The following is a 10,000-nucleotide window of genomic DNA, read 5'->3' on the forward strand; positions in this document are numbered from 1 at the left end:
TACATCTGCATAATATATAAGTGAAAAGAAACAAAATTGAAAGGCAACTTATAATACTCAAAATATAAAATATACAAATAAACACACTTTTTTCCTTTTAATTCACCATGAACATTCTGCTATAAAAAAAAAATTAACAAAAAAAAATCCTTTTGCTTTACTGTGTTCTCTTACATATTTTTTTTTAGGAGAAAATAATTATTACTCTTGCAACCTCATCTCCCTCCCACAGCTTTTCAGCCTTACGGAGAAAAATATTTCGAAATAATGAATTCCCTGCAAATTGTTTGCTCGTCCTCCTCTCTTTTTTTGTTGTCAAATGCAAGCACAACTTTAAACACAGTAACATTATCTTCAGCCCGTGTGTTTCAGCTGCCTTAAATGAAAGAATATATATTTCGCAGTTCTACAATCCCTGTTAATTTGCACCAGGATGTTCTAAACAAGCATACTTTACAGTAATGGAAGTTATTATCATTTCTGGCGTTCAAGCATTTTGTTTCATACTTTTATGGCCACTGTTGTTGTTTTTTCTATTGTTATTGTCATTGTTACCATTATTGTGGTTGTTTCTATGAATATTGTGGTTGATGATATTGATTTTATTTTCTATTGTTACTGTCGTTGTTGTTGTTACTGTTACTACTGTTGTTGTTGTTGTTGTTGTTGTTGTTGTTGTTGTTGTTGTTGTTGTTGGTATGGATTTACTAAACAATTGGCTACACTTTTGTCTAATGCAGAACCACCTTTAAAAATAGATTTCAGACACCTGATATAATTTCTTCTCCACTGTCTAATTTAACTGAAAATCTTTAGCTGGACTTTAAATGACTGAAAAGTTAAATAAAAGACAGAGAGACAAAGAGAAAGAGGAAAGAATAAGAAATAAAATAATGAACCAAATAATCCTTAAAATAAAAGAGAAAAGAGACAACAGGGGGAACCAAAGACGATCAAATAAAGAAAGGAAAAGAATGAATGAAGACAAAAAGAAAATCAAATTAAAAAAGGGGGAAAACATAAGAGGGCAGAGAACAAAAACCAAATCTAAATCAATCAATCTGCATTACAATAAGAAATCATGAAAGAAGGCTAATCTCAGCCTTAACTACTGAAAAGCCACTTCATTAAGACAAGCACTTTGACATTAAAGTAACAAAGTGAATACACTTCTCTAAAGATGATTTCTACATGGCAAGAGCACCACAAGGCAATGAGTGGAATCAAAGTCAGACAAATTGCAAAAGGAACAACAAAGGGAAGAACTAGAAAACACTCGAATATGCTGCATTACTTCCTCAGGACGATACAGCAAAAAGGCCTTAGACATATTTGTGTGTTTTCTGGTTCTTCCTTTCATTGTTCCTTTTGCAAGGGCGATGAGGGAAAGGGGAGACTCTAACAACTGATGGCTAATCATCACCGGTAAAAGTGAAGCTGAACCAATGCTCTTGTTCGCATCGTTTCCATATTTACTTTCCTTTACCTTATAAACTTTTAGAATGACATCTTTTACGCAGTATCAAAAGCTGCAGAATAAACAACTAAATCATGTGTTTTAGTCAAGTCCTCGAACTAAATGGAACTTAAAAAAAAAAAAAAAAGAAAAGACCAAAGTACAATACTAAAAGCTCCTTCAGTTCAAATTAATTCCCTGACAACTACCATACATGCTCGGTAAATAAATCCAATCCAACAATCACAAGTATTAGCTATCAGACGATAACCTATCCACAGAATTACAATACATTTATCTTTCAAATCATTCAGTAGCTAAAGATCATATTGTGCATCAGCAGGACCTAGCTGGCGGGATACCAAAGAATAATCATCCCATTAATTACTGTCTGCGGTTTGTTGCCACAGTGACATGCAACACAAATGCCGAATGCTAATAATCACACTAGGCATTCATTCCAATGCACTCATACATACTAACAGCCACAATATGCAAATCTGTTCAAGCCGTTCCCTCTTGCTAATGAGTTTTCATGCTCGTAATGAAAACAAATTGGAATTGATATTTATCGCTATCTTTTTTCTTTTTTTTTCTTTTTCTTGTGACCAATAATGGGCATTATTTCATTTTGACAAAATCGATAAAAAACTGTGGATAATTTCTACCTACCATTTCTTTTGCTTATTTGTTTGTTCTTATCCAACTTGAGTGTAAAAAAAAAAAAAATAAAAAAATAAAAATATATATATATATATATATATATATATATATATATATATATATATATATATATATATATATATTGCTTATTTGATTATTCTTATCTCACAAAAGCATTAATCAAATAAAGAAATACATTGAGGGACAACCCAGCTGCAACAACGCAAATGCATCTTTTTTCATAAACCCGCTGACCCAACTATCTCCAATGATTACCAAATATTTAGCATTCTCAGATTTCTATACAACTCTTTAAAGAAAAAAATAATAAACCACCCCTAAAAAATCATATAAAAGAAATAGAGCAAAGACATATTCTGAAGATTGTCACACACACCAAACACAGCAGAAATCTGGAACATCTCGAGTAAAAAAATGACAAAAAAAAAAGAAAAAAAACTGCCTGCCATAGACAAGAAAACAAAGCAAATGAGAAATTAATAAAAAGATAATAATAATAATACACCAATCTGTAACGGTACTCACTCGACATGGGTCTGGCTCTTGTGGGCGTCGAGACGTGTTTGAGGTTGTGGTCCTTCCTGATGCTCTCCATCAGTAGTTCCATTGGAGATGAGATCTTTCTTGGGGGCGGCAACAGCTTCCGCTCAGACGCCTGTAACAAGGTTGGTTGAATTTGGTTGAGTTTGAAACAGTTTGTGTCTTTGATGAGTTGCCAAAATGACATTCTAATAGTATCTTAGTTGTTTATCATATCAATAAATCAAATCGATCTTAAATCAAATGAAATCTCCTCTTATTATCATGTTGACTTGCCTGTAAAGCACTGATTTGCAATATCTTTTTTAATAGTTGATAAAATATTGTCTTATCTTGAATATCCGAGTGCCTTAACCAATATCAGCCATAGCCAGTCCTCCAATTATGTATATCATTACATAAATGAAATTACCAGAACTTTTTACTAGAATTACCAATTAATTGATCAAATAACTAAAAAGCAAAAATAAATGAATAAATAAATAAATAAATAACATAAAATAATAATAACAACAATCATAAAAGTATAATTACACACACATACACACTGACATGCATACCTTTCTAAGAGGTGGCCGTGATCTGATAAAGTCCAGGATGATGGTGTGTGCGTCTTTCTTGACCCGAGGGGGAATGTCACCATTAACCATAACCTTGTTTAGGGTGTATCTGCAGAAAAAAAGAAAAAATTAAACCACAGGGGTAAAGTAGCACAAATCAATCTGAGATAATAGAAATGAATATATATCATGTTTATTTTTCAAAAATAATTTTGATTCCTGGTTAAATCTATTTTAGTGCTAATACTTCATAAAATTACCTCAAATAATGCCTTTTAAAATATCAAATTAGAAAATTACAGGAAAATAAGGAACATCAATGTCTTAACGGTTAACACTAGTCTTCACCAACATGGTAATCATCAATGATCTTTTTCTACATTTTCAGTGTGTAATATTGGCAATATTAATATATTCCAAACATAAACAGAAAAAAGAAAAATAAATATTGTCCCTCTTAAAAGAAAAAAAGAAAGACACAAACAAACAAACAAAATATATATACATAAAAATAAAAAATAACAAACCTGCGCGACCGTATGTCTTCCATCAGCATCTCATAAGGGGTGAGAGCATATTCTATGGGGGCGTAAGAGTACTCCACTTTCTTCAGCTTGACTCCCTCCCGCAGCTGACGCATCACCTGGATCCATAGTCGAGCCTGTAATAAAATGGGGCTCATTTTCAGTCTTGGAAAAAAGAGAAAGGAAAAGTTTACAATGTTTAAAATTGAAAAAAGAAGAAGAAGAAGAAGAAATAGAAGAAGAAGAAGAAGAAGAAGAAGAAGATTCCTGAGATTCAAAGTCCTAGCATTCAATTCCATTTCTTTCTTCCAACAGAGAGAAAGAAATGAAGGTAACATCTTAGACAGCTAAGCAATAACCAGACAGCATTATTATTCTACCAATATCTCTCACCTCAAAGCCTATAAGCAAACCTGCTATATGGGACATTTAGAAATGACATTAATCATTTAAATGGGCTAACATCACAAAATCAAAATCAATACTTTAATACTTTAATTACCCTTATGTTAAAAGCTATTCAACGAGGAATTAGACAAAGTAGAAAAAGTAGAATAACGACCACTACAACATAGAAAGACTATGACGATGTACAAATAAGGAGATAAGAATGGAGAATAAGGGAAAGAAAAAAAGAAGAAAATACATAAATAAATAAATAAAAAAGGAAAGCAACAGACCACTGTGCCCAGACTGTGACCTAGAATGACCCCAAAGTGACGCCTGGCATTCCCTTCCCTTAGAGTTTATCTCTTTGTTCCTCAATCCCAGCACCCCTTTGGTAAAATAAATAATAATAATAAATAATAAGATAAATAATAAAAAAATAATGATAATAATAATATTAATAATAATAACAGTAAAAACAATAGTAATGGTAATAGTAGTAGTAATATAAATAACAATAATAATAATAATAATAATAATAATAATAATAATAATAATATAATAATAATAATAATAATAGTAACAATGATAATAATAGTAAAAATGATAATAAGAGTAATAATAATAATGACAATTATAATAATAATAAAAATAATAACAATAATAATATTAATAACAATAATAACAGTAATAATAATAATAACAATAATATTAATAATAATAATGCTACATACAGTATTTTTCCTATCCTTCAAAGTGCTTTTGAACCTGGCTGGAATACTCACTCGTCATCAAACATTCCATTATTTATAAACAAAATCGATTAAATTGACAGTGAAATGCTGTTATCATTAAATCAATCAACACTTAATAACAAATACGCCAACAATTAAATCAAATGCCGTCAAAATATTCCTCACAATCAAACATGCAGGTATAAATTCAAAATATATTAATTAAATTTCCATGCGAATGCCGTTTATAAACGGATCAAAATTTCCTCCGTGAAATAATTCCTCCAGAGAAAATATTTGGAAATGTTAAAGCCAGAAAATTATCTGAGCTGAAATTCCCTGAACTGCTATTAATAGTCTGCAAGGGCTACCCACTCGCTGCACATTGCAGGAAAATGTTGCAAATATTTTGTATGTGTAACATAGGCATACTTGATAGCAAAAGATGTTCAAGGCTTGCTGAATTTTTTTAATTTCAAAAAATGTCTTTATAAGTGGGTAAGTGAGTGAGTGTGAGTGTGAGAGTGAGTGTGTGAGCATGAGTATGAGTGTGAGTATGAGTATGCATAGGAGCATGAGTGTAAGTATGTGTGAGTGTGTGTGTATGAGTATGAGTATGAGTATGAGTGTGAGTGTGAGTATGATTGTGAGTGAAAGTGTGTGTAAGTGTGAGTGTAAGTGTGTGTAAGTGTGAGTGTGAGTATGAGTGTGAGTGAGAGTGCGAGTTTGATTATGTGGTTTATTCATAGTCTTAAAGAAAATTGTAATCTATTCTTGAATCTTCCTTTTCTCTGGAAAAAATACTGATAAATCTAATTTCTTCCTCCTCCTCTCCGGAATCTTTTCTCATTAACAATTTCTTAATCTTTCTCCCTTATTAAGAAAAAGGAGGAGGAGGAGGAGGAGGAGGAGGAGGAGGAGGAGGAGGAGGAGAAGAAGAAGAAGAAGAAGAAGAAGAAGAAGAAAAAGAAGAAGACGAAGAAGAAGAAGAAGAAGAAGGAGAAGAAGAAGAAAAGAAGAAGAAGAAGAAGAAGAAGAAGAAGAAGAAGAAGAAGAAAAGAAGAAGATGAAGAAGAAGAAGAAGAAGAAGAAGAAGAAGAAGAAGAAGAAGACGAAGAAGAAGAAGAAGAAGAAGGAGAAGGAGAAGGAGAAGGAGAAGGAGAAGGAGAAGAAGGAGAAGGAGAAGGAGAAGGAGGAGAAGGAGAAGGAGAAGAAGGAGAAGGAGAAGGAGAAGGAGAAGGAGAAGGAGAAGAAGAAGAAGAAGAAGAAGAAGAAGAAGAAGCAGAAGCAGAAGCAGTAGAAGAAGAAGCAGCAGTAGAAGAAAACAAAGAAGACGAAAAATAACAAGAACAACAAGAGAAACAACACCAACCTACCCACCCACACCCCGCCCATACCCCCCTCTCCCTCCCCCCCTCCCCCGCCCCCATCGTAAACTCCGCCAGCACCGCATGGGGTTTACAGGAGACGTCCTTATCTCAGCCCAGCGACAGATAAACCCAATATCCTGCCTAATTAATGCCTTGGATATGTATCCCTCCCTCCCGCCCTCCGTCTGTGTCTGTGTCTGTGTCTCTCTCTCTGCGTATGTCTGACTGTCTCTCTCTCTCTATCTCGGTCTTTCTTTCTTTGTTTCCTTCCTTCCTTTCCTCCTCCTTCTTTCTTTCTTTCTCTCTTTCTTTCTTTCTTTCTTTCTTTCTTTCTTTCTTTCTTTCTTTCTTTCTTTCTTTCTTTCTTTCTTTCTTTCTTTCTTTCTTTCTTTCTTTCTTTCTTTCTTTCTCTCTTTCTTTCTTTCCTTCCTTCCACCCTCCCAAACTAGCCAAATATCCCGCCGAAATAGCCAAGCAACCATTAACATAGAAGAAGAGAAACAGAAAACACAGACCAAGCCAATATAAACAAACAACCAAACAAGCCACATAGTCAGACAACATAACCCATGTAGCCAAGCCACATACCATCCAACATGAGCAAATGACTGGCCAACATAGCCAAACTAAATAACCAGTCGATACACCCTAAAAACATAACCAACGCAGCCACGACAACCAATCAACATAGCCAATTCAAATAACCTTCCAACATAGCCAGCCCACATAACTTCTCAACACAACCCAGACACCTCACCAACATAGTCCACCCCAAATGGCCTTCCAAGACAGCCCCAACATAACCCAGACAGCTCACCAACATAGCCCAACCCGAACAGCCTTCCAAGACAGCCCCGACACCTCGCCACCTCAAACAGCCTCCCAACATAGCCCAACCCAAACAACCTCCCAACATAACCAGCCCACATAACTACATAACCAACATAGCCCAACCCGAACAGCCTTCCAAGACAGCCCCTAACACCTCGCCCCCTCAAACAGCCTCCCAACATAGCCAGTCCAAACAGCCTCACAACATAGCCAGTCCAAACAACCTCCCAACATAACCAACCTACATAACTACATAACCAACATAGACCGACCCGAACACCCTTCCATGACAACTCCAACATAACCCAGACACCTTACCAACATAGCCCAACCCAAACAACCTCCCAACATAACCAGCCTACAAAACTACATAACCAACATAGCCCAACCCGAACATCCTTCCAAGACAGCTCCGACACCTCGCCACCTCAAACAGCCTCCCAACATAGCCAGTCCAAACAACCTCCCAACATAACCAGCCTACATAACTACATAACCAACATAGCCCGACCCGAACAGCCTTCCAAGACAGCCCCTAACACCTCGCCCCCTCAAACAGCCTCCCAACATAGCTCCCTCGCCCAGCAACATGCCGCATGGAGCCTCGGGAGGGCGTTTATCCTCCGAGACAAAGACGCAGCGCCTCCGTGGGTGACGCGCTCTGAGGATTTTTGGCGGAGGGGGCGATAACATTCATGAGGGGAGGGGGGGGAAGGGGGGGGAAGGGGGAGAAATAGGGGGAGGAGGGGGGAGAACGGGGGAAGGAAGGGAAGGGGGAAGGAGGGGGAGGAAGGGAAGGAAGGGAAAGGGGAAAGGGGAAAGGGGAAGGGGGAAGGGGGAAGGAGGAAGGGGGAAGGGGGAAGGACGAGGGAGAAGGAGAAAGGAGAAAGGAGAAAGGGGGAAAGAGGAGGAAGAGGAGGGAGAAAAGGGTAAGGGGAAGGGGAAGGAGGAGGAGGAGGAGGAAGGAAGGGGGTAGGGGAGGGGGAAGGAGGAGGAGGAGGAGGGGGAAGGGGAAGGAGAAAGGGGGGAGGAAGAGGAGGGGGATGGAGGGAGAGAGGAGGATGGAGACAGGGGGGAGGTGGGGAGAAAGTAAATGGGGTCGAGGAGAGAAGAGGAAAAACAAGTGAAGAGAGGAAGAGACAGAGGAAATACAGAAGGAAGAAGAAAGAGAGGGAAGGGAAAGAGAGAGAGAAACAAAAGAGGGAGGAGAGAGAGAGATGGGAGCGATGCATGAGGGAAGCGAATTAAAGGGGAAGGAAGAACAGGAGATTGGGGGTGGAGGGGGGGGGGGAGACGACGCCATAATGATAAGAGAGATGGAACAGAAAGAGGGAAAGGGACTGGGGAGGATAGGAAGAAGTAATGATAAAAGAGGAGATAGAGAAGGAGGAGGAAAAGGAGGAGAAGGAGGAAGAGAGGAGGAGGAGAAGCGGGGAAGGAGAAGGAAGGAGACAAGAAAACAAAGGAACAGGAAAGGAGAGGAGAAATAAGAAAAGAGGAGAGACAACTGAGGAGTAAGGGAAGTGGAAGGAGAATAAAGAGGGGAAGAAGAATAAAGAGGCAAGGAGAGGGGGGACAAGAGGAAGAGAGAAAGGAGAAGGAAGAGAGAAAGAAGAAGGAAGAGAGAGGGGAGGGGAGAGAGAGGGAAGGGGAGAGAGAGGGGAGGGGAGAGAGAGAGGGGAGGGGAGAGAGAGAGGGAAGGGGAGAGAGAGGGGAGGGGAGAAATGGGGGAGGGGAGAGAGGAGGGCGCAGACCCAGAACTGAATCAATGGCAGAGACCGAAGCGCCGACAGAGACACCTGTTTTGTCTTCTCTTTCCTCCCGCCCTTCTTGCCGTTTCCAAATTTAGATCCTCCTCTCCCCTGTCCTTCCCTCCTTCGCTAACCGAGCAGAGACTCCATTTAAAAGCTCAAATCAACTCCGTCTTTAAAGAACAGATGAACAGGTGGAATTCCGCGCATGCCCTCCCCTTCTCCTACCACCCCCCCTACCCCGTTCTCCCGCCGTTGCCATGGAAACCGTGACGCCAAAGCCCTCGCCAGCCAATCACAGGCAGCCATCGACGCCCTCGCTTGCTTTCCTTCCTCCTCGACCAATCAGGACGAGGAAACCAAGGAAACCACGCCATGACGTCATCACCTCGCCCTCTCTCGTCTCGCCATTCATAAAGTATCGGTTTATTTATAGAATACGCAATAACGTTTTCTCTTTTAAGTCTGGAATATTCCTCTCCTACATAGACAATGAGATACAAGGGATTCTGAATGACCTTCTCCTTGATCAAAGGACAACGAAACGCGAGGTTAGGAATGGCGTTCCAACCGAGAAATAGGAATATTCTGGAATATTCCTGACAGGATTAGAGTGGATCATTAGTCGTTCTGAGAAGGTGTGAGCGGTTCTTTATCAATTCTAGGCGTGGGAGGGGAAGGTGAAGGTGAAGAAATAGTGAGTGAGTGAGTGAGTGAGTGAGTGAGTGAGTGAGTGAGTGAGTGAGAGAGAGAGAGAGAGAGAGAGAGAGAGAGAGAGAGAGAGAGAGAGAGAGAAGGAGACAGAGAGAGACAGAGAGAGAGAGAGAGAGAGAAAGGAGAGAGAGAGAGAGAGAGTGAGAGAGACAGAGAGAGACAGAGACAGAGACAGAGACAGAGACAGAGACAGAGACAGAGACAGAGACAGAGTCAAAAGACGAGAAAAAATAAGAGAACGAAACTACAGACAATAAACGACAAAAAAGAGAAAGAGAAAGAAAAATGAACACAAAGAACAAGACTAAAATAATAATAATAATAACAACAAACATGGCCGTGTCCCTCCCACGCGCGCGCGCCATCTACCAGTCAATTATTCCCACACGCGAAAAAAAACACGTTACCTGGATCCAATTTGTAATAAATACGATCTTTCTGTACTTCTC

General features: G+C 39.0%; 1 protein-coding gene across 7 annotated transcripts in view; it reads right to left on the reverse strand.

Annotated features, from left to right (window-relative positions):
• spir (spire type actin nucleation factor) overlaps window positions 1-10,000 on the reverse strand; it is a 317,528-nt gene that overhangs the window by 68,713 nt on the left and 238,815 nt on the right. For all 7 annotated transcript variants that reach the window (XM_070139580.1, XM_070139571.1, XM_070139587.1 and 4 more), the window contains 3 exons: window positions 3,768-3,901; window positions 3,241-3,349; window positions 2,666-2,795 (listed from right to left, as the gene is read on the reverse strand). In XM_070139580.1, the coding sequence (XP_069995681.1) occupies window positions 2,666-2,795; window positions 3,241-3,349; window positions 3,768-3,901 (373 nt within the window). The remainder of the gene's footprint in view (window positions 1-2,665; window positions 2,796-3,240; window positions 3,350-3,767; window positions 3,902-10,000) is intronic.

Source organism: Penaeus vannamei, chromosome 3, assembly GCF_042767895.1.
Source record: "Penaeus vannamei isolate JL-2024 chromosome 3, ASM4276789v1, whole genome shotgun sequence".
In the NCBI taxonomy this organism is placed as follows: domain Eukaryota; kingdom Metazoa; phylum Arthropoda; class Malacostraca; order Decapoda; family Penaeidae; genus Penaeus; species Penaeus vannamei.